Source organism: Mirounga angustirostris, unplaced genomic scaffold (assembly GCF_029215605.1).
Source record: "Mirounga angustirostris isolate CCGP_5_RB_7025 unplaced genomic scaffold, mMirAng1.0.hap1 SCAF_1, whole genome shotgun sequence".
NCBI classification, from domain to species: Eukaryota; Metazoa; Chordata; class Mammalia; order Carnivora; family Phocidae; genus Mirounga; species Mirounga angustirostris.
In genome coordinates, this window is record NW_026991709.1 from 169,870,273 (window position 1) to 169,895,468 (window position 25,196).

Below are 25,196 nucleotides of genomic sequence, written 5' to 3' on the forward strand. Positions count from 1 at the left end.
TCTATTTACCCAATAGAAGAACGACCAATGAAAAGCAGATAAAAGATCATTTCATCAGGAATTACCTCAAAGGTAAGCTTATTTTTCTCCTTATCAGAGAAAGGAAACCTCTGACAAACCACATCTCTTAAATACTCCTCCACAAATTCCATGGTCTGTGCAAATCTCTCCTTAATCTCATCTTTGGAAGTTCCACTACTATCATAGCTAAAAGAAAAGGAAAAAGAAAAGGAAATCAAATTCCAAGATCTTTGCACTTAGGCCTTCCCCAGCTGCTCCGGCCGCAAAGCCAAGAATCCCTCCCCAACACCTCGTATCCCACCTTCTGTCCTCACTTTATTTTTTCTTCCTTAGCACCTATCACCAAGATATGGAATCATTTATCTTGTTTGTATCTCTTTTCCCCACTAGTGTTGAGATAGTGTTCTGGTTGGTTCACGATACCTTACTTAGGGCTGACACAAAGTAGAGACACATATTTGTTGAATTAAAAAAAGGCACAAGATATAAAAAATATAATCATGCCATCTTTTGCATTCTTCCCAAAAAAAGGTAGTATTTGCCACACACTTTTTAAGCTTAATGAAAAAAAAAAAAAGACTTCGCCTTGCTTCTATGATTTAACTAGACCTAACCTGACCATAAGTGGTTTGTGTAACCATGACACCAAACATTATGAGGTTTTAAAACAACATGAGGTCTTGGCAGGGAGAAGGAGCCAGGCTCACTCATCAATGGCGATCTCTGAGGGAATCTCAGACCACAGGCGGGCGTATTTCACAGGAGTGACTTGTTCCTGGGGATCTCGGTCCACGTGCATATGAAGCATGAGACGGCAGAAGGACGCCCTTAGGTCATAGGGCAGGTTCTCATCAGACATGCAGCGGAGAATGAGATCGACATCCAGCTGGCCTGATATGTCATTGATGGCCAGGTACTGGCGGTCTAGACACATCCTAGCAAAAAGGTTCAACTGATACCTGGAGAAAGGTAAAGTTATAGGAAGAAATCAGAATTCATTGAGGATGAATGGAAACACAGCAGGACAGTCCAGATAGACCCAACTTTCATAGGAGTGACATTTGGTCACCTGAACTTAGACTGACACGCTTAAATGGCTTCTGTACCAGGCCAATAAAAGAACAGTTCAAGCTACACCACTGGTCATACGTGTCCACCCTGTTGAGTTGGGAGTAATTACGCGACTACTTGATTCCATTTTGCCCTTTTTTATTTTATGAAATAAATGGGGGAAAATATTACATCTAAAATGGTTGTCTATTTCTTCAGCTGTTTTTTTATACAGTATAAAGACCATGTAGGAAATGTTAAAGGTATCTCCCATGTTGAGTCTAATCAGAAATTTTATAATACTCTTAGGATCTTATCTCATATAAGCCTACACTTTGACTTCTACATGAAAAACATGGTGTGTTGGGGGGCCTGGGTGGCTCAGTCGTTAAGCGTCTGCCTTCGGCTCAGGTCATGATCCCAGGGTCCTGGGATCGAGCCCCGCATCGGGCTCCCTGCTCAGCGGGAAGCCTGCTTCTCCCTCTCCCACTCCCCCTGCTTGTGTTCCCTCTCTCGCTGTGTCTCTCTGTCAAATAAAATCTTTAAAAAAAAAGAAAAGAAAAACATGGTGTGCAAAGTAGGGGACTCGTCCAAATGCTTCCTCATCCAACTACATGTGATCTTTGTCACCCTCCATACCGGACCAGGGAAGCATGCTTTCTCATTCACCCTAAAAGACTAAACAACTTCTCATGTGAAATAAGCCAGCCACTAGCTTCCAAAGTGGCAAATATTGGCTTCTGAATCTAAAATCCTATTTGTTGTCAATAACCACGAGTTGAAAATAGTCTCAATCTCACTAGATACCAGTGAATGCAGATTAAAACATGATTCTATTTCATGCTTGTAAAATTAACACAGGTTAAAAAGCTTCAGAATATTCAGAACTAGCAAAGCCCAGGAGAAACAAAGTTCTCATTTACAGCTGGTGGGAGTGTGTTCCAAAATACCCAACCCAGGATTGCTGAGTAAAGTTTAAAAATATGTATCCTTGCCACTTCAACAATTCCACTCTTGATGTGAAATGGAAACTCTCATTCATAGGCACACTTTTTTTTTTTTTTAAAGATTTTATTTATTTATTTGACAGAGAGAGAGAGAGACACAGAAAGAGAGGGAACACAAGCAGGGGGAGCAGGAGAGGGAGAAGCAGGCTCCCTGCTGAACAGGGAGCCCGATGCGGGACTCGATCCCGGGACTCCAGGATCATGACCTGAGCCGAAGGCAGTCGCTCAACCAACTGAGCCACCCAGGCGCCCCCCCTTTTTTTTTTTAAGATTTTATTTATTTATTTGAGAGAGAGAATGAGAGAGAGAGAGAGCATGAGAGGGGGGAGGGTCAGAGGCAGAAGCAGACCCCCTGCTGAGCAGGGAGCCCGACGCGGGACTCGATCCCGGGACTCCAGGATCACGACCTGAGCCGAAGGCAGTCGCTTAACCAACTGAGCCACCCAGGCGCCCCATAGGCACACTTTTGAATAAGGATGTTCCCTGACATGAAAAGCTAAACCGTGGCATACAATGGAATATCAAAGAGCGATGAAAACGTGGCATCATAAAATGGATTACTGCTCAGCTGTCAAAATTAGGCCGATCTACCTCCATTACCACGAACACATTTCAGAAGCAACACAGAATCAATCAGGCAGCCTTCAGAATGGAACAGTACAGCACCATTTACATACATTTCTAGTGTCAGGGAAAATACTCTGTATTTGTTATGAATGCACACTAATGTAGTAAAATTCGAACACACCGAGACGTGGAAGGGTACGCACCACAGACACAAATGGGAGGGAGGACAAAGGAACGCAGGAGGTAACAGGGTGCCATAACCGCAAAGTTTTACTTATTAAAAAATGCCATGAGCACTTTGCCATCTCCCCTGCTCTTATCTTTGCAAGGTTTTTATTGGCTCTCCCCCCCTCCCCTTTTCTTCTCCATTGCCTTCCCTGAGGTGGCAGGGCCAGCAGGTTTTAAAACTGGGACCAGGGAGACCTTGGGGCTGAAGGAGGTAACCAGCAGAGGTGGACAGTGAGCAAACACGTATACACCAGGGCAAAGGCCAGCCAGGTTTCTCTGCTGCAGGATGGAGTTACGTACATGGAAATGTGAAGGCTGCAATAACCCCATGGGTGTTGGAATGGAAGTACTGATATGGACTCACGATTTCATTATATATTTGTACAGACAGATATAGAAATAGAAACATGGGTGCATGTATATAAATACGCATATATGTGTGAATACACACACTCATTTCCTAGCTCTGTCTGCAAAAGTTCTAGGAGGTTGGCACTGTTGTCTCTATTTTGCAGATTAAAGAACTGGGGCGTGCAGAGGTATGTAACCTGACCAAAGTCAAAAACCTCATATGCAGAAGGTCAGGATTTGAACCCAAGCAGTGTGACCATACAGTCTGACTCCTAACGACTACAATATGCATAAACTTCCTGTAAGGGGAAACCGTTAACTAGGGGCTGATGCAAGCACACACACTTCTGTCGGCCTGGCCACATCTGGAAATCAATTTTAGATACTTACTTAGCCCCGTAAGTATCAATGAAACCTCACACTCCCAACTCCTAAAATACACAGCATTTGCTAGGCAGGTGACAACTCGTGGTTCCTTGCAGCCATCGGACAAACAAGCAATAAATTCTCCCTCAGTTCTTTTCAGGGCACCCAAACCGAGCCCGGCGGGACTCCCTGTCACCTGTAGTAGCTGAGAACATCTCGGTCTTCCTTTTGTCCTTCTTTAGCATCCTGCGCCAGTTCCCTGACGCTCTTGCTGCGAATCTCCTTGCTGCTGTCCCTCCAGAAGAGCCACACCTCTTCTTCATCTTCTCCTGCCTCCAGAGCATTCTCTCCAGTAGAAACACCCTCAAATTCAAAACGAGAAAGAACCAACCTGGACAGTAAGAGGAAGAGGGAAAACTCATTATGTTGAAATCCTTGCTCGTGCTGGAATCTAGCTTCACTTTCAGCATGAAGATAAAATGAAAACCATTCCTTCCCTCAATGGCAGGATCACAAAGAGCCAAACATTAACTTCTTCATATACTTTATCCCAGTGGTTCTCAAGCAGGGTGACTTTGTCTGCCCTGTCCCCTCTCAAGGAGACATCTGGCAATGTCGGTGGACATTTTCACATTTCTGTTTGTCCCAACGGAGTGGGAGGGGTATAATGGGCACCTACTGGGTAGAGGCCCAGGATGCTGCTAAATGCACAGGACAGTAACCCATGACAAACAATTATTCAGGCCCAAATGTCAAAATGCTCAAGTCGCATTAGTCCAAGCCCCAAATTAGTCACTTAGTTTTGTTTGTTGAAACAAACAAAAAAAATCACTAGCTCAGGGCCTAATTGAGTTTGGGGTTTTGTTTTGATTTGTTTTTTCAACATTGGCCCTATTACTGGCACTGTACTTACCAGGAAACGGTTCCTTTGCTAAAAATGAATCACTACTATTACCAAAGTTTCTATACACCACTAAACACTTTTTGAACAGTGATAACTTAAAAAGCTCTGCCCTAGAGCGTCTTAATATCACCACTGAATTAGCACCTTCAAATTTTAAAACTGATTATCATACTTAAAGAACTTTAAGCTCTTAAAATGAAACTAAGTGTGTGCAAATGCTCTCTGGTGAATATATATCAGTTTTCAACCAGTGTGCAAAGTAAGTGCAGAGCAAACTTCATTTCCCTATCAAGGACCTTTGCCTCAGACAGATCCCATGCCAGCCCATCCGACTTCAGACCAAGTCTGAAGAAATCAAAGGGTTAAGTTCTATTAGTCAGGAGTGCAGGCATCCACTGGGCCACACATTCTCTACCTAAATCCCTTTCTCACCTGTATCTTAAATCCCAAGACCCCCACTCACTTGGTCTCAATCAGGATGTCGGCATTGGTTGGATTCAGCACAGCTTTACATATCAGTTCCTGGGTCACTGGGATCGATTTGTTCATGGACACACAGAGGTCGGAGAGATAATCTAAGAATCTGCCGAGAGAGAGAAAGCAAACAAGACATTTTCTGTAACCAGAGCAGAGGTTTGGCTCTTGGAGCCCAACTCTTTGCAAGTGGACGGATCCAACAGAGCATGCACCAAAGAAATCAGAGACAGTTTAGGTTTTGGTGCCAGTGTCTACGGCACCACCAGAAACCCAGTCGCCATAAGAGAGGAAAGAAAGAAAGAAGCAAACGAGGAAAGATGACAGTGGCTAGGGCAGACGAGGAAGTGATGAGGCAAAAATGCACAAAACAGGGGTGCCTGGGTGGCTCAGTCATTAAGGGTCTGCCTTCAGCTCAGGTCATGATCCCAGGGTCCTGGGATCGAGCCCCGCATCGGGCTCCCTGCTCAGCAGGAAGCCTGCTTCTCCCTCTCCTATTCCCCCTGCTTGTATTCCCTCTCTCGCTGTGAAATAAATAAATAAAATCTTTAAAAAAAAATGCACAAAACAAGATAAGGAAGAAGCTCACGTAAGGGAGCCGTGGGGAAGATGGAGGGGAAGCAGAGAGGCGAGGAAAGGCCCTGAGGCCTGAGTGCCCCAGCTGGAATCCCTGCTCTGATTCTCATTAATTATGTTCCCATATGCAGTGTGACCTAGGGAGGTTTCTGGACCTCGCTGTGCTTCACTCTTCTCATCTACAGCAGAGGGTAATGTATAACCTCAGGGAACTGTCCTGAGGATTAAATGAGATAATTCATGGCAAGTGCTGACTTAGTTCACTCCCAGGTACGTGAGAATGCTCCACAAATTTTACTTACCTCTGTGGGTGGGAGGAGTCATTTTACAACACTATCAGCTCTCCAGTGTGATCATTCACGGTAACTATATTATAAACTATTTCCCACTTCTAAAATGTTGTGGATCCCTTTTTTAAAGATTTTATTTATTTACTTGAGAGAAAGAGAGAGCAAGAGAGAGAGTATAAGCAGGGGGAGGGGCAGAAAGAGAGGGGAAGCAGACTCCCCGCTGAGCAGGAAGCCTGACATGGGGCTCGATCCCAGGACCCTGGGATCATGACCGAAGCCGAAGGAAGATGCTTAACCCACTGAGCCATTCAGGCGCCCTGATGTTGTGGATCTTAATCAGGAGAAGAGGGAAGAGAGTAAGAAGACAGGGAGATCCACGTAAATGAGAAAAAACAGAATTCTAACATAAAATAAAAACACTCAAGTAACAACTAAGTTTGCAAAAGACTCTTACTGATGATATTTGGGGGAGATGTTCTAACTGATAATCAGGGGGTGCTAAACAGTGACTGAGTGGCCAAAACTGTCATTTACTGTGCATCTACTAAGTACCAGGCACTTCCCATGCATCTATTCTCATTCAATTTTCATAACCATCCATTTAGCATAGAAGGAAATTAAAGCTCAAGGGGAAAGCGAAGGTCACCTAGCTGGTAAATATTAGAGCTAGGATTCCACTACGGGTCTATTCCAATACCATGTTCTTTCCACTGCTCACCCAAGAGCCTCTCAAGGCCGGCCTAAAAGAAATCTGTCACTGGCAGCCCTCAAAAAGGACACCTAGCCAAAAGCACCATGACTAGCTGAGCGCCTGCATCTTCAGTGCCCAGACAGCTTCCGCCGATCAGGCCCACTTCCGCCTCACCTGGGCTCCCTGTTCTTTCGCACCAGACTGACAAACGTGTCGATCTCAGCAGCGGTGATGTGTTTTTCCAGGAGTTTTCGGTTATTGTGAAGTAGGGCGGTGATCGTGTCTTCGGCCAACACATCATAGCCAATCTGCTTCTGCATGAAGCCAAACTGCTTGGCTATGTACTCCTTTTAAGGAAGAAAAGAGAGGTCAGCAGAAACAACAAAAGATATTAAGGTTAACCCAAAACTAAGGGAAGTAGCAACAGTCCCTGATGAAAATTATTTTTCATAAGGGAAATCCTAGTGGAGCATCTTTCCACAACTCTCTAATCTAGGACAGCAGCTGCAAACTCCCCCACATCCTTCATTCTACTAAACCCGCCACACAAATGTAATTAAGCAAATTATCCTGCATGTACAGATGGGCATTTTATTAAGTGCACAGGATAAATATTAATGTGGTGACTTATTTTCCTAAAAGGTCAAAGGCGGTTTTTCAGCTCTGATTTTATTACTAATTCAAGAGATTTAACTGTGCGTTACTGCTCTGTACTGCTGAATAAACATACTTAAGCCTACCTAGGTATTTAGAACAATATTACCCCATTCTGTTTTCTTTATCTGGGGTGAAAATACATTTTTATAGTCAATGGATAGCAGGAGCAACTTAGGAATACCTAAGCCAGGCAATCAGATTCACAGAACATCTGAAAACACCTCTGGCTTCTCTCTTTGGGGATCAGACATGACATTCCATAAAAATATATGAGAACTCAGGGAAGCCTCTTGCAGATATTTGTTTGTTTCTATTCAAAGATATATCCCTTCCCAAGACAGACTATTTGTGTCCTGAAAGTTCTAGAAGCCCTTTAAACTCGGCTTAATTTTTTTTAATTAACTCCAAAATCCTAAAAACTACTCAGGGTGTCCACAGTGGACACTGGCCACTTTTCAGCCCATGTTCAATAAGGATGCATGTTTGGGAATTCACCAGCCTTCAGGGACATACTACTGTCAAGCGGCATAGAATCTATAGATAAAAAGCAAAGACAGTCAGTGTAGCAGCAGCGAGAGGGACTGGGTGTTTTCACGTAAAGCAAAATGTGCTGGCACACACCAGAGGCTCTGAGTCTGAGGCATCCTCATCTGAAGATGGCAGAGAGGAAGAGAATAAAATCTCTTTGGCACTATTGGAGTATGGTGTTTAACGCACTGCAGGTGGATTTAAAGCCACCGGACCACCCAAAGACCACCTGTCCACACTAATGAACACAGCATCATAGGTATAGGACACTCAATTTCAACAGTAGCAAAGGCCAAGTCAAAAGCTTAGCAATGCACGCTAACAAGGTTCCATCTGATACTTTAGAGCATTGCTTCAGCTTAACACTACCTTCATGACAAAACTTTAATTACAGGGGGAAGTTTAAATTTAAAGGCCAGATGTCATGGCAGTCAAAAGTTTACAAACAAAAGCCTTTCGTAACACAATGCAGAGCCTGGGAGTCAAGGTTATCAAAAGTGTCATCTGTGCACCTACAGTACTTCATGTCACAAAGTGCAGGGCTCCTCAAGCTCAGTACTACTGACTTTCAGGGCTGGATAACTGTTTGTTGTCTGGGGATGTCCTGTGCATTCCTGGACATTCCTTCTACCCACTAGATGTCAGCAGCACCTCCAAGTGGTGACACTCATAAGGGTCTCCCAACATTGCCAAGTATTTCCAGTTAGTCCCAGCTGAGAACTACTAAATGTGGCAACACAGTTCACAGGTTTCCTTAAAAATCTCAAACTGATGGGAACCCCCAGAGAGGTTAGAACCTTTATTTTATGGGGAGAGGACAATATAGACAGTGCCATGACATACACAAGGACTTTGAATATCATAAAACATGAGCCAAAACCAAAATAAAGTTACCAGCAGACATGGAGGATATGGAAGGGAGCAGGAAGCAAAGATTCTGCTCTACCTTTAATATAAACACATGCAATCACTTCCTTAAACCTTAAGGCAAGGTGCCATAAAAAACACTAGAAATGTCAAAAAAAAAAAAAAAAACACCTCACTGAAAGGTGGTTGCAGAAGGGGACTTCTCAGGTATTTTTCTTAGGGACTCTGTCTTTTTCTCAGGCTTGCAAAAATGTATTTCCTTTCTAAGCGCAAACTTAATAAACCATTCTCTCGCAATTAAGTAACAACAGATGTAAGACTTAAAACTCATGAGGCAAGTATATGAGCTTCAATCAATCCCGAATTCTAACCTGGTTTTTCCTGTAGTCTTGCTGGGAGTGTCTCAGGACCCTGTAGCAGAGCCGGCAGATATGTCTGAAAGGGGCATGCCGCTGGTCCCCAAGCTCCTCCAGCCGCAGCATGGGGCCATCGCCACAGTCCGTGAATGGGGCTTGTAACAACTTGAAGATCTGATTGTGAGAAAGAAGAACAGGCACTGCCATCATTTAGAGTGTTAATGGCTAGCCCTGTGTCCCAAACTAATATAAGCTCACAGGTGGCAGGCCTGCACTGGCAACTCTCTCTAGATCGACATCAATAATCTGAATATTATATGCAGTCCATCAACTGGGACTAGCTATTCACTGAAATCAGGCCACCTGGACCTAATTGGTCCTCAAGCACTTGCAAGTATGGTGTGAAGGGCAACAGTGAAGAGTACAGACTCTGGAATAACAGATTCTAGGTTGAAATCACACTCCCGCATTATTCCCTAGCGGTATAAAGCACAGTCGAGGTAACTTCTGGTTTTCTCCTCAGTAAAATGGAAAGAATACCACCCAGCTCCCGAGGGGATCCTAAGGATAAAAGGGGATAATAACTGTCAGTTGCATAAATATAGTGCTCAATGAAGGCTTCTGCCATGGAATCCGACCATTCTGGCCCCTCAAGGAATTACTATGGTGGAAAATGAGCATTGGCATGGAGCCTGAGATCTAATCTGGGAGTCATCCCATGAAACAGCTGGACATGATTTATTCTTGGACAGGAAATCCTTGCTGAAACATGATGGAGTGTTAATAAATTTTGTCTATCATCAACTGACAGGAGAAAAGATTCTCAAATCCCAAGTTCCTATGGAGAACTGTAAGACTAATAATTAATATGTTTTTCTTTGGGGTTTAGTGGCCAGGAATTTCTAAGCCAAGCATATAGCCAATGTATAGCTTTCCAGAACTATATGGTATGCATTTCTGTGCACTTCATCTACCCTTGTCACCTACCCCCCTATAATTTGTCTTTACACCAGTTTTTTAAATTTATGCCAAATAATACCATCTATACATGTTCTATAAGCCACTTACTCATCCTTTATGGTAAGATTTTGTGGTGGTTTATAGAGTTCCCTATTTATCAAACACTCCAAATCTCCCAAACATACGAAATAACCTTAAGGACACACAGCACTTGCTGTTATTTTTGATGAAAATAAAGTTGTCAAGTGAACTCTTCTTGGATTTCCTAACATGTGAATGCTCACACATTGATATTCAACAAGTGTGTTTTCAACTGAACTGAGCTAAGAAGCCATGAAAAGACACAGAGGAATCTTAGATGCATATTACTAAGTGAAAGAAGACAATCTGGAAAGGCTACATACTGTATGATTTGCACTATAGGACATTCTGGAAAAGGCTAAATGATGGAGACAATAAAAGGACAGTGGTTGCCAGGGGGTAAGGGGAGGGAGGAATGACTAGACAGAGTATGGAGGATTTTTAGGACAGTGAAAATACTCTGCATGATATTATAATGATAGATATGTCATTATACATTTGCCTAAACCCAAAGAGTGAGTGTATAACACCAAGAGCGAATCCTAACGTAAACTACAGATTTGGGGGGATTATGATGTGTCAATGCAGGTTCAGCAACTGTAAGGGATGGACCACTGCAGTGGCGCATGTTAATGATAGGTAAGGCTATGCATGTGTCTGGGCAGGAGGTATATGTAAACTCTGTGCCTTCCACTCGCTATTGTTATGAACTCAAAACTGCTCTACAAAATCAAGTCTGTTTTCTCCAAAAGTCAGTTGATCAAGCGTTCCAGGTGGGAAACATCCATGTCCCTGTGTAAGAGCAGGGATCCCACTGATGTCTTACAAAGATCCCAGCACGTCGCATCTCACAGACCTGCTTGAGAATGTTCTGTTCTCTCATCAGCTTCTGCCGTTCTCTGTTGGGCTTGGAGAAGACCACTTCAAGTACATCTTGACCAGAGTTAGTGCCACCAGTGACAAAGTAAACCAAGTCTTCCAGCAGCTTGGTTACAGACCTTAGGGGGAAAGAAGCTATTAGAGATGGGAAATGTTCAACGTCCAATAGGTTGGAAGCTTCACCTTGGGCGACTCGGGCCTAATGAGCCAGTTAAACACAAGCAGATCCATTCTTCCGAATTTCCCTGAAAGTGACAACCAATTACCAAAAAGTGTAAAATACACACAACACATTACTGTCCACAAAAGGATAACCACCTTCACAAGATAGGAGCCATCAAATTTTATTTCAGAGTAACACTGGCTCCTAACATTTAGTGAGGTAGTTCCAGAAGCCAAATTGGAGACAAAGAAAAAGACCGATCTTTTCAACTTCAGAGACTTTCAAAGAAGTGAGTGTGGTTTCTGAAAACCACAGGTTGAAGCCACGTTTAAATGCGAAGGCCTGCTCCTCTCATACAAGGCTGTTCAGAGCTGGCGTTTTCTCTTTCTGCAAGCAAGAGATTTAAAAAATCCACAGTGGCTGAGGATGTGTCTGGTTCTTGTGGGAAGCCCTCACCTTCTTTCATTCTGGGTGATGGTGCCCTTCTCCAGCTTCCCAGCTATGGAGCCCAGCACCTTGCTGGCATCATTGGCAAAATCCAGGTCCCGAACCTCAGCAGGGGAAACTGGAACTATGGCAAATGCTTCCTTATCCTCTTTCACGGGGGAGGTGCCGATCTGAAAAGCAGAATGGTCTTTATGGAACTGTCTCTTGGACTGAGAGAGCGACACATTAATCAAACACTATATTTATGCGACACTGGGCTATCCAGAGAGCTAAAGCTATCTTGCAGTTCAAATTAACTAGACATAGAAAAACATCTGGAAGGAAGTACCCCAAATCATTAACAGTTGTTACCTCTGGAGATTCTCACGGTGGGGAAGTGTGAGGCAGAAAATGGGCTGTGGTATCATTTTATACCTTCATTTGTTAAAGGTAGCATGTTAAGACTGTTGTTAACTTAAAAACATGCTTATAAATACATAAGGAAAAAGCAAATGAGCAAAGTGGTAATTATTGACTCAGAGTATAAGGGTAGACAATGTACCATTCCTTCAGTTTTTCTATATACCTGAAAATGTTCATAAAAATAGAAGAAAAAAATTTCAGTGACCTCCCCCATCACTAAAAAAATGTGAGAGCATCATTTCACTTTTTAAAAACAAAATCCCTATGTTTGTGAATTTATGCTCTATGACCCTAAAGAAGGTAGTGAAGGAGAGGGGGGTTCAGGGAGAGAAATTAAAGGGGCTGAGAGAACTTTCAAAAAATAAAAGTATATTTAAATACACAGAGAGATAAAGAAATAATAAAGATTGGGGAAAACCGACTAGGTATCTGATGTGCCTCAAGGCATAAGCAAACATTCCCCCAGCCAAAATCATCCTTCAGACAGAGGTGAAATCCAGATAATTGCTCAACTTTTAGGGCAAAAGCCATGGAATAAAAAAGTTCTGGTTATCTCAAAAAGCTTGGGCTTGCTTTAGCCAGGTTCCTTGGAGAGAATTCTTTCACTGCATTCAAGTTTGTCCATGACCACACACTGGCCAAGCCAACAAAACGCAGTCCCTACGCCCCCATCTGTTCTCCAAGGAGCCCTTTCATTAGGGAACACAAGACCAAGGGAGGCAGCCAAGTTCCAGAACTCACTTTCAGCATCACAGGTTTTTCTTCCTCCTTGTCGATGGGGATATTTGTGCTGTGAACCCACGTATTAGTGCAGAGGTGTCTGAGCCGGACATAGGAGTTTCTAACGGGGGGAGAAAAAGGACTTGAGGGACAGGAATTTTTAGGTTTTCTACAGCCACTGGCCTAGGATACATTCTATCAAAAAAAAAAAAGGGATACCAAAATGGTGTTTTGTTACATACACAATACACACAATATAGACTGAGAAGCAAATGGCTGCACACTGAGATATATTCTAGTGTATTTACAATAAGAAATCATTCATCAGGATTCTAACACTGGGATATGCTGTATTTCTAAATATAAGATCACTCCTATGAATGAGTATCTCAGAACAAACTGAGGAGACAAAGCAACAACAAATATTTCCTGAGTATATATTAATGCATACCATGAGAGGTGATAAAGCAACATATGAAATCTTCATATGGATCAAAAATGCAAAAAATAAAATTACTAGGATAAAATATGAGTTAATATTTAATAATCTTGTGGTAGGAAGGTCCATAAATTTTAAAAGTCAAAGATGGATACATCTTATAATACAGTTTAAATTTTATATCTTCCGTAAAGCAAAAAAAATAAATAAATAAAAATAAAAACAAAAACAAACAAAAAAACCCATCAGGAACAAAGCTGAAAGGAAAAGGACAACCTGGGAAAATGAAAGAATACCACATAGCGTAAAAAGGTTATTAATCTGCATTTATAAAGAGATCTTTAAAATCAGTAAGAAAAGAACATGAATACTGGAAATGAAAATGAGACTAGGACATAAGCCAGTAATTTAATAAAGCAATATAAATGGCCAATAAACTTGGAAGTACACATTCAATCTCCTTAGTATAATTTATATAAATTAAAACTATGTATCATTTTACTCTACCATATTCCAAAGATCTTAGAGACTGACATAACCCAGTATTTACAAGAGCTTAGGGAAATCACCTCTCCTCACACTCCTGGTAAGAGTGTAAACAGGTGAAATTCTGCAAGGGAGTCTGGCACTTTATAAAACAAGTAAAATGTATCTACCTTTTCACCTAGCAATCCCATTTTTAGATTTTTCACTTAAAATGACAGCCCAAGTACAAACTGGGGCATAGAGACATTCAACAAAGCATTATCTACAAGAGCTGTAAACAATTCAATGTCTCAATAATGGACTAGTTAATTGTAGTACATATACTAGAATACTAAACATTTAAAGTGATTATAATCCATATATACTTGGAAATATGTATAGAACATACTCAGGGAAAAAATGTTAAAAATAGCTTATAATTCTATTTATGATAAATTATATACATGTTATCTGTGTGCCCCAGAGACCTGTCTAAAACTACATAAACCATAATGTTAACAGTGGTTATCTCTCAATAGTTAAATTTTATGTAATTTTTATTTGCTTTTTTGCTCTCTGTGATGTTAACACATTTTTGTTGTTTTTTTACAGTGAACATGGATAATTTTACAATGTTTTTCAATTTGCTTTAAGGAAGTAGTAGAAATAATGGCATAATTCTTGCATCAAGAATCTACCACATTAATGAGACAAGATCAATGAACACCAAGCAATAGTAAGTAATGGGAAATGCACATTAAAAAGCATTAAGTTGGGGGACAGTCAAGGTAAGTACTGAAGGACCTTTAGAAGAGATCAATGAGGCTTCAGAAAGTCATGGAAGTTTTTTGTTACAGAAAACTTGAGTTGGAACTTTGAACATTGTTGGACCTGGGGCAGACAAGGGGTCCCTTGCGTTAGGGATGTCATTTGTGTTAAATGGAATTTAGAGCAATGGTATAGACATGGAAAAGAGGTGAGGGTGGGGAGAGCATCAGACCAGACACCTATCTTCAGTACATCCTCTCTGCCTTCTGCTTTCCCTCATTCCAACTGCCCTAAACATTGTAAGTAAGGGCAAACATAGTGATATTTACATAAAATAGAATGAATACATGTGAAACAACATGACCAAGAAATCTGACAGAGATTTGTAATTCTTTTTCTTCTGAGTGACTTGGACTCATTTTCTTAATTTCAAAGTATAACCAAAGCTTGGAGCTTAGCTTTTAATTGGATGATTACATTCTATAAAGTTCTAGGTCAAATTATATTTAAGACACAAAAATGATTCTATCAATTCATCCCAAGTCCCATTCCCAATCCTTAACTTAAAAGCCATGAGATCAGGACAGTTACAAAACAGCCACAAAGTTGGATGCTCTCCCAATGTTCATTTAATTCCTCTATTTTACATATATTGCAATTTTATTATCTTGTTTAGTATATCCAGGATTTGCCATTATCCTTCTCATTTTCGCTTGGAAAGATTCTTTTAAACAGTAACTATCACAAAAATTCTTTTGCTGATACCATTTCAGAGACATTCATTTATCTACTTTCAGACTTCCTGATCTTCAAACAAGCAATATTTAGCACAACTTTAAGATTCAGGGGAATGAGTATACTACCCCTAAGGTTTTTTATCCTTCCACAGGACAAATGAATAAGAAGGCCATTCAATTCTGTCTCTTGGGTTGCTGGTCAAAGGCAAGAATGGATAAAAATTTTTAAAGTCCAATATAACTGGTAACTAACACTGGCAGACCATACTGGACACTTTTTCCATGGTGAATACAGACTTCCCTTGTTTAAGAGTTTAGAATCCATCTACCTATGGACAACTGTCCACCAAGAGTTTTCCAAAAGAGAAACAGAGATGAATCGAAGTGGATATAGAAGCAGGGTCTCTAACCAGCCAAAGCTGCTTGGCCATCTGACCTAAAAGCTTGGACTCAACTTCCCCCTTCCTACAGGATCATGTGGATTTCCAACCCATTGTGGAATATGGCCAACTAGCACCTTACTCCCCTTGCCAAGGGAATGCCACGAAGCACCTTCTAATAAAACAATGTGATATTTCAAATTACAGGGTCCTGTTCTTTGCTAGCCCTCGCAAACTAAAATATTTAGCATGTAATATAAATGCCATTCCCTTGTCTCCTGGGACCTAACCAAATTCATTAAATAACTACCAGAACAGAGGACAAGACAAATGGAAAATTACTTAAACAAAAGTGCAATTGGGTTCTACATACCTGTACTTATCTAGTTAACAAGTCAATGAGAAAGGAAGTTTTTAAAAAGCTATCTACTGGGACACCTGGGTGTCTCAGTCGGTTGAGCATCTGACTCTTGATTCCAGTTCAGGGTCATGAAATTGAGCCCAGCATTGGGCTCTGTACTCAGTGTGGAGTCCACCTGGGATTCTCTCTCTCCCTTTGCCTCTGCCCTTCCCCCTGTACTCACACACACTCTCTCTCTCTCAAAATAAATAAAATCTTAAAAAACATAAAAAGCAATGTCCCATACTACAAACCATATTTTAAAGGGATCTCAAAATGGATCAAAGCCCTAAGAGTAAAGAGCAAAAACTATAAAACTCTTAGAAGAAAACATCAACATAATTGTTTGTGACCTTGGAATGGGGAAAAGCTTAAGCAATCAAAGAAAAAATAGATAAATTGGACTTCAACAAAATTAAAAACTTTTCTACTTCAAAAGACACCATCCAGAAAGTGAAAAGACAACCTAGAGAATGGGAGAAAATTCTTGCACATCATGTATCTGGTAAGGGGTTTATATCTAGAATAAAGAACACTTAAAATTCAATAATAAAAAGACAACTCAATTTTTTAAATGGGAAAAGTTCTCCTAAGAAGATACACAAGTGGCCAAAAAGCACATGAAAAGATGATGAACATTATTAGGCCTCGCAGAAACGCAAATCAAAACCACAATGAGGTGCCACTTCACACCTACCAGGATGGCTCATATAAAAAGACAGTAACAAGTACTGGAGAGAGAGAATGTGGAGAAATTGGAACCCTCACACACACATGGTAGAAATGTAAAATGGTGCATCCATGTTGAGAAACAGTCTAGCAGTTCCTCAAAAGGTTAGACAGTTACCATATGATGTAGCATTCCAATCCTAGATATATACCCAAGACAATGAAAACTGTGTACACAAATGTTCACAGCTGCATATTAGCCAAAAAGGGCAAACAACCCAAATGGCCATCAGGTAATATGTAGATAAATATGGGGCGCCTGGCTGGCTCAGTCAGCAGAGCAAGCAATTCTTGATCCCAGGATCATGAGTTCGAGCCCCATGTTGGGCACAGAGATTACTTTAAATAAATAAACAAATGATATTTTTTAAAAAGAATGGGTATTAACCCTTTTTTTAGAAAAATAAAATATGAAAAAATAAGGGAGTATATGAAAAACCAGGGAGTACACCATCTTTTCTTGGGCATTTCACAACCTGCTTCGAGAGGCGTCCTGATCAGGGTCCACCTGAGGAGGAAAAGTCATCAAGTCATGGATTTTGCACGTCAGACCCTCCCCTCACTACAATCACTGCACAGTCCACAGGAACAGGGAAGAAACAATAGCGAACATCAGCAGTTGGCAGGAAAAGAACCACAGTTTCAGAGCAGTCATGAAAGATGATAGTCGGCCACCCACGCCAAGATAAATACAATGTGGTATAACCACATAATGGAATATTATTTAGTGATAAAATAAAATGAAATACTAATACATGCTACAACATGGATGAGTCTTAAAAATACTAAGTGAAATGAGCCAGTCACAAAGGACCACATGTTACATTTATACAAAATGTCCAGAACAGGCAGATCACTAAAGACAGGACACAGGTGAGTCTAAGGCTGGAGATGGAACACGGGGAAATGAGAGTGATGGAGAAAGGGTATGGTGTTCTTTTTGGGGAAAAATGTTCTAAAACTGTGATGATAGCTGCCCAACTCTGCTCATCCCCTAAAAACCACTGAATTGAGCACTTAGGTGAATTGCATGGCATAGGACTTAGATCTTAACAAATCTGTTATTTAAAAAAAAAAAAAAGCAGTCTAAATCAGGAGTTCCAACCCTGGAGAATGCAACGCTGTGCACATACTTGAAATTTTCTAGAGAAACATGTCTAGCTCTCCCCACATTCTCAAGGAATTAACAACCCAGCAGAGTTTAAGAACCAAGTAACCCTTTAACTGGATGGCAATGGAAGGCCTCCCTGCAACGTAAAATCTCTTCTACGTGGATACTGTCCTCCGTTCATCACTCCCAACAGCACGAGAGAAGCTTCTCTTCTGCTGATGGCACCCACACCGCACTTACCAGTCTCACCGACAGGTTAAACAGGGAAAGGGCAAGGACATACATGAATAACAAAACATAAAGTGATACTCAGGGAGACGGGCCATGTGTAAATCCTACATGCCAATGAGAACTGCCCCCAACAACCCTGTCTGTCTTCAACATTTAAGACTTTGGGCTCTGCAAAAGGGATTGGCTGACGTGTGATGAGTTGCTTGAACTCTCTGAGCTTCAGTGTCTTTATCTAGAAGAAGGGGCAAATAGGGACACCTGGGTGGCTCAGTCGGTTAAGCGTCTGCCTTTGGCTCAGGTCATGATCCCAGCGTCCTGGGATCGAGTCCCGCATCGGGCTCCCTGCTCTGCGGGGACCCTGCTTCTCCCTCTGCCTCTGCCTCTCTCTCTCTCTCTCTGTCTCTCATGAATGAATAAATAAAATCTTTAAAAAAAAAATAGAAGAAGGGGCAAATAGTAATACCTAGCTCACGGGGCGGGGAGGGGGGGTTGTGAAGATGAAATTACGTAACACAAATAAAAGTACTTAGCATTGAACATGGCATGCAGTCAGCACTCAATAAATGTAAGCCATTATTAATAATATTGCTGCTGATTTTGGTGTTAAGCATGAGTTTTCATCCCCCTTAGAGTCCAGTTATTCCTTCCACCAAAATGCATTCTTATGCAACCAAACTAAGAGTCAAATTTAACAAAATAACCAAAGAACACTGGTCTGACTTCTCAATACTCTACTACATACTCAGTGAACTACAAATATTCCATTTTCCAGAATTTCTTTACAACTGTTTATTCAGTTGACTAGGAGACCTCTCATGTTTGGCAGTGAGGACATGAGTAGAGGAAACTAGAAATATGGAGCTACTTGAACTTACAGTTTGACTTGTTTACTTCTTATCCAACTCCTGAGAACTTGTAATTAATGAGCCATAAAAAAAACAGCCAACATTCCAATGGGCAACCAGAACAAATCCTTTACAAATGCTTCAAAAAAGGCAGTATGATTTCGATTCCAAGAAGCCCAGCCAGGCCACATACACCAGCTCTGACTCACTCGGGATAAGCCATTTTAGAATCATACCTTGGAACAAGGCTATCACCTCCACGGAGAGTGGTGGGGTCTAGTTCAAAAATGGAGGAGATGTCATTGCCTTCAGGCACAGAGACCAGGGAGTACACCATCTTTTCTTGGGCATTTCGCAACCTGCTTCGAGAGGCGTCCTGATCAGGGTCCACCTGAGGAGGAAAGGCATCAAGTCATGGATTTTGCACGTCAGACCCTCCCCTCACTACAATCACTGCACAGTCCACAGGAACAGGGAAGAAACAATAGCGAACATCAGCAGTTGGCAGGAAAAGAACCACAGTTTCAGAGCAGTCATGAAAGATGATAGTCGGCCACCCACGCCAAGAATATTTACACTCTACCTCCTTGTGTTGCAATAAAAATGTTTAAACAATGCAGGGTTACAGTAACAGATGTCCATGGAAAGAGTGCTATATAGGTGATGAAGAAGTCCGTATGGCTACATCCGTCTGCAGTAGTTGGAAGAGAAAAGAAGCTCTTTGAGAAAACTCATCCTGTGGATTTGGTTATGGGTCATTGTGTTAATCTACGGTTAAATGATCTAGCAATAATATGATACATCTACTTCCCAGGAGAAAAAGTAAAATAAAATAAGTCTGAATCCAAGTGTTCGTAAGCAGAGATCCCAGTGTGGCCAAGAAAAATATTTGAGAAGTCAGACTAGCCCTGAAAAAAACATTTGTAATTAATCAAGGAGCGCTGCCGATGACAATACAGGGGAAAAGGGGCCTCTCTTGCTATGTAAGGGATTTGGCGGAGGCTGAAGAAAATCTCTGACAGTTAAGACTAATGAACAATGACGAAAGCTTTCCTGAGAAACTATAAAAACACATTCTCGGCTCCAGAGCCCGTCTGCCTGAGCGGATTTAAGCAGCATGCTTAGACTGTCATGTCCTCTCACAGGTTTTGCAAGGTGTCTCCCAGCGCTGTGATTCTACGTGGGATTATTTTTAATTTTTAACGTCCTTGCAAGAAGACAACATCCACTTGCACCTACTGGGAAAATCACATTTTCTTTGTCACTAACTTGCTTTGCTTGGGCTGAGGCACTGACTCCTTTCCAAACGGGGAATGGATAAAATGAAATCAAGTTCAATAGGCAAAGGAGAGAGCATGAGAGAATTTATTTCCAGGGCCTGACATCTAAGATCGCAGGCAATAGTCTGCTCTAGGAGTTTATCAGCAGCCCCAACTTCTGTCTGAGAAAAGGAAGAAGGGAGTGGGGGGAAGGGCGGAGAGGGGGATGGAGAGAGAGATAGGAGGGAGGAATGAAGGAGGGGAGGGAGAGAAGGAAAGAAAATACAAATGCTTCTTTTAAGCTCTGTGTCTTCCTCCCTATGTCCTCTCCTCTCATACTTTGTAGCACTACCAAACAAACCCACAACTCACCGTTCGATCTACCCTCAAGTATGAATCAAGGGGAGAGCACCAAGTACCTCAGTTCAAGAAAAAGCTCAGTCCTCTTCTAACTATTCTGACCTGCAAAGTCTTCCACACACCACTTTCAAAATAAACCCTGACCTGATTCTGGCTTGAGACACACAGCTCAGCTATACAGGCTGGCAGTTCAATTTCAGACCTGCCGGAACACTGAAGAAAAATTAAAATTGCAGAGTGCCTGTATCTGGACCTGTGACTGAGCAACAGCATCTTCGCGTTCTTTGTGTGCAGTCGGCGTTTGCCACCTAGTGGGAGGAAAGGTGCAAGTACAAAAGGCTGCGAGACGAGAGCCAGCCTGGGGTCGTCCTTTCTCTCCCTCTGGCGTCAAGCATGTGGCTCATGGGGCTGCTAAATTGAGAAGGACGAGCTCAACAAGCTAAGTAAGATTCCAGGCAAAGGTTGCTACAAGCACTGGATGCCAGTCTCGGGAACATACGTGACCCACGAGCAGAACAAAGTTTCCTCTCCCACACTTTCCCAACTCCAGCTTTTCTGCTCAAGTTTCCCGGCCCACAAGAGGGTGAGGGGTGCAGGACTCTCCCAAGGCTAACAACTTCCCCAGAGAGGCAGGAGCTGGGCCACTGGCCTCGTTGGTGCAGGGTGAGCCCCCCAACCCCTCCTCCATATGAAGACTGCCACCCAAGCAACATCCAAAGCAGCCAGAGCAATGCAGTCTGGATCTGCACCCAAGCCTGCTGGCATATTGCACCACCGTGGCATGGAGAAACATGAGAAAGTAGAAAGATGACTGAACTCTGAGAGAACCGAGACATGTGACAAGTTAGGACCACACTCTGGTTCCTCACTGGTCCTACAAACATCATACAGTCTCCCCTAACTCCTTTCACTGCACTGCTGTGCAGCCCAGATGAACTCATGCATGTAAAGGCACTAAAAAACGCTACTGATCTTGTGCAACTTACACAAATGCTACTTACTGAGCGCTTACTATGAGCCACACCTTAGGCACCACACCTCAGCTGGTCCTTACGACAAGCATATCCGCCACTTTCACAGAGGAGCGAAGTGAGGGCCAGAGAGGGGAACGTAGCTCCTTCAGTCACACAGCTCATCCAAGAGGGGGGTCTGCTATTTAGACCCAGCTCTGCCTCACTTCCCTGCCCTGCTTTGGATCACTGCATTCTTCCTCCAGCACTACAAATGTTGGACCTCCCCGTGCCCACCAACAGGCCAGGAGAGCAGCCCCGTTCCTCACAGAGCTCAAGGTTCAAATGGACATCAGCTCTCACTGGCAGCAGCTACAGCACTCCTTCCAAGTCATCTCAGAGAGGAGACTTCCTCTGTGTTACAGCCCAGATGGCCATGCTAATACCATTAGATGCAAGTCCCACAAAGGCAGTTATTTCTCTCAAAATCAAGAAGGTGCAGGGACAAGAACTGCCTTATGAAAAATGGCGCCCCTGCTAGTCCCAGCCTCTGGAGACCGGCCACATGAACACTGCACACCGATGTTGGGCAAAGATTTCCCTGCACATTGGCAAGAAGTCGGGCTAGGTCAGTGCTCTCAACCTTCCAGGCAATGTGGAAGGGCAGCTTTCAAAATGAGCTCTGGAAGTGAGGGTGAGGAAGATGAAAGGAAGGAACAGGACCCTCAGCTGCTCCCTCCAGAATTAGAAAAGACATGAACTCCTGCAGCAAGTCCGGGAACTCAGGATGTGAAGCCCCCGGCTAGCACTCCTCTTCCTTCCTTCTGAAGCTAACATTCTATCCAAACATAACTGCAAGGGTCATCCTTCCCACAGAATTTGGACCTTCCAAAGACAACTGCATTCTGCATTATGTCCACCCCAAACCCCTTTATTTATGGATCCACCTTAAAACCTGTAAGTTCTTCCAAAATTTTACCGCCCCCCACCCCACCCCGGCAAAAAAGAAATAAGCTCAATACCACCTACCATATTCACCAGAGATGATCACATGAACACACAATGTCAGAGTAGCAATTATTTGCATTTTTTAAAATCCTAGACCAGAATGAAGTGCTTTATTGATAGCCATCATTTCTATATAATACAACCACTGCTCTCTTTAACCCATAGTTGCAGACAGTTCAACCCTCGAGTGCCTCCAAATCAGCATTAATTGGTTATATGGCTTCTAAAGAAGGATCCTGTTGGCATTAAATTCTAAATCACATTATAAAGTTTATTTCTGAGTTTGCAGAAAGCAAGGACAGATGGTTAGACAATTAAGTGTCTAATCAGATGTCAGGAGCACCATGCTTCAGGTGTTACCTCCATCATCTAAATGACACTATCCATCTCACACACTCATTCCCTGAAAAAATCTGGGTGAGTCATAGATTGAGGTCAACAGCAATCAGATATTCATTTGTAAAAGGCCGACTTAAGGGGCCATCTCTGTCTCTAACCTAAAGGCATTCCAAGAGATACCATCAACTTCTACAACTTAATGGCGGAGACCCCTTGACGAAGCACATAGAAGGAGCATCATCTGACAGTCTTGGACCAATCAGAACACAGGAAGATATGACTGCCCTCAAGGGAAGCATAGAACAAGACCCTCTTTTAAGTCATCCTAAGGTGTCCCCTTCCCCATCACTCAATGACAAATGGCAGTTTCTTCAAGGGGATTCCAGATCATTTGGCCTCACCCTACCAGATGGAGACAAGAAGGCTCTTGCTCATACTTACTGAGGGCTGAAACTCCAGGCATTCTTCCTCAAAGTCAGGGTCTACCTGATGAAAAAGAATCATTAGGAAATTAAAACATCCATTGATTTCTCCAGGACTCGGCCCCACTTGCAGGAGACTTCAAGGCCTGCGAACATCTCTGAACAACTAAAATCTTGTCCCTTCCCTCTGTTCATGAAACCAGCATGCCACAACAACACACATCACATGAGTACAACACACACGGAACGATCTACCAGTCACCAAAAGACGGCTCTCAAGTGTTGACAGAAGAACACAATGAATTCACTAGCAAAGCAACAGTTACAACCCTGAGATAAATAAAAGATCAGTATTCAGTCATTGATAATCCTTAGTTTTAGTCAGAAATAAAAAATTTGTGGCCTCCAGCAAGAGTTTATACTCGCTTCAGAACATAACAAATAATGCAAATACCATTGATCTTTGGCAAACCACGTAATCAACATTTCTCACAGCTGGTTAGCTGGGTCCATAATTCCTTAGGGCTTCATTTTCAATGTCAACTTAGTCTTGACCTTCAGTTCTTAAGTATTTCGAAATCATTACTTCTTACAAGAATCAGGCATCCCAGGGGGTTCAGCACATTTAGATTCAGCTTTCTTTGGGGTCAGCTGCAGAAGCAATACTGGCACCCATGCATCACCCTGAAAAACCTCTGAGCCATCCCACAGTGGGAGGTATCTGTTGATGTACGACTAGAATCTGATATGAATGTGTATCGTACATCTTCTAGCAGATCAGAGTAAAACTCAGCATCTGTCACACAGTATGATGGCTCCTTAATTTAACACAAAAATTAAAAAGTAAATTCCTCCTGTCCTTCAATACTGAGTCTTGCCTTTCCTCAAAAACCCTTTACAGACATTTAAGGTAAAGTTAATTTCCTTGATTTTTGGCATTCTTGCAAGTAAAAGACAAGACCCTCTCTATTCCACTAGTGCTCTGAGAACCAGAATACTTGTAAAATTGTCTAATTCTTCGTGTCCTAATGCTTCCAGCTTTACATACCATGTTTCACTACAGCTGAGTCTTGGACATTCATGTTAGGATCAGGGCTGGTAGATAAGATGTGGGGAGAGCAAAATGCAAGAGAAAAAATTTCTATAATCCTAAATCCCAGATTAGCATTCTTTTGTTTTTTTAAATTTACTCTCTTAGCAACTTCCAAATATACAGTATAATTAACTACAGTCATTGTGCTGTACATTACATTCCAATGACAGTATTATTTTCTAACTTGTTTTCTCCCCATATCTTGATCAAAATCCCTGTGAAGTACTAAAATGTGTTAATCATCTTTACCTTTTCTTGTCTATAAGCAGGGAAATGAGGCAGGAGGAAACAAAAAGCAGAAGGAAAAGCAAGGTGACTGAGCATCTAACTACCCAATGGCCACAGGTAAATGAAGAAAAAGGAATGTCTCAGGCTTGAAAGAAAAAGACACAGAGGCTGCTCCTTACCTCTGCTGCTAAGTAATGCCCTGTAGCAAGATGCTTGAAACGGAAGAGGCTGTTCCAATATCCTGCTCCACCCCGACATGGGTCATGTTGGACCACCTACAAGAGGAGAAATGATTAACAGGAGTGGAAATAATGTCAACCCATATTAAGACAACACTGAGACTTCACACATAAGTCATAGTTCAGCAGTGATATTTACTAGCTAAAAAAAAAATGAGTATCTTCAAACAAAGCCATTGCAAGTATCATACGTAACGTCAGAGGTCAAACATATGAAGTGTTATGTTTCTCCAAAGAAGAAATAGTCTCCCAGTTAATACGAAATGATTCCAATAAAAAGCTGAATGTTTCTCAGATTATTTGCTTTAATCATAATAAAGTAGAAGTTAAGATTCTACAATTCATCCATAAAAGGCATGACAAATTAAGAAGAAATTTCAGAGGACACTGTGAAAGCATTCTATACTTGTACTCGTGTGCTGAAACACATAGATAAGCCGGGGCTCTGAAACTTGAAACTCACAGAGCCTGGGCCAATTTACCATAAAAATACATATAACTTCAGCTTCTGGTCATGACGGTATAACTGGCACTGGTAGTTGATGCCATGAACAATTAAACACTGCACAAAATATATGAACTTGCTATAGACAATTAGAAAACTGGAT

At 42.0% G+C, this 25,196-nt stretch overlaps 1 protein-coding gene across 8 annotated transcripts in view; it reads right to left on the reverse strand.

The window, feature by feature from the left end:
* ITPR1 (inositol 1,4,5-trisphosphate receptor type 1) overlaps positions 1-25,196 on the reverse strand; it is a 338,656-nt gene that overhangs the window by 172,355 nt on the left and 141,105 nt on the right. For 6 of the 8 annotated variants that reach the window (XR_010412086.1, XM_064593522.1, XM_064593524.1 and 3 more), the window contains exons 11-22: positions 24,529-24,624; positions 23,048-23,092; positions 18,927-19,081; positions 12,607-12,706; positions 11,473-11,633; positions 10,831-10,972; positions 8,949-9,107; positions 6,700-6,872; positions 4,958-5,077; positions 3,787-3,981; positions 729-980; positions 66-207 (exon numbers count right to left, since the gene is read on the reverse strand). Coding sequence is in view for 7 of the 8 variants with exons in the window: in XM_064593522.1 (XP_064449592.1) it covers positions 66-207; positions 729-980; positions 3,787-3,981; positions 4,958-5,077; positions 6,700-6,872; positions 8,949-9,107; positions 10,831-10,972; positions 11,473-11,633; positions 12,607-12,706; positions 18,927-19,081; positions 23,048-23,092; positions 24,529-24,624 (1,740 nt within the window). In the remaining variant the exon portion in view is untranslated. The remainder of the gene's footprint in view (positions 1-65; positions 208-728; positions 981-3,786; positions 3,982-4,957; positions 5,078-6,699; positions 6,873-8,948; positions 9,108-10,830; positions 10,973-11,472; positions 11,634-12,606; positions 12,707-18,926; positions 19,082-23,047; positions 23,093-24,528; positions 24,625-25,196) is intronic. The other 2 variants (XM_064593523.1, XM_045861936.3) reach the window with 1 other exon arrangement.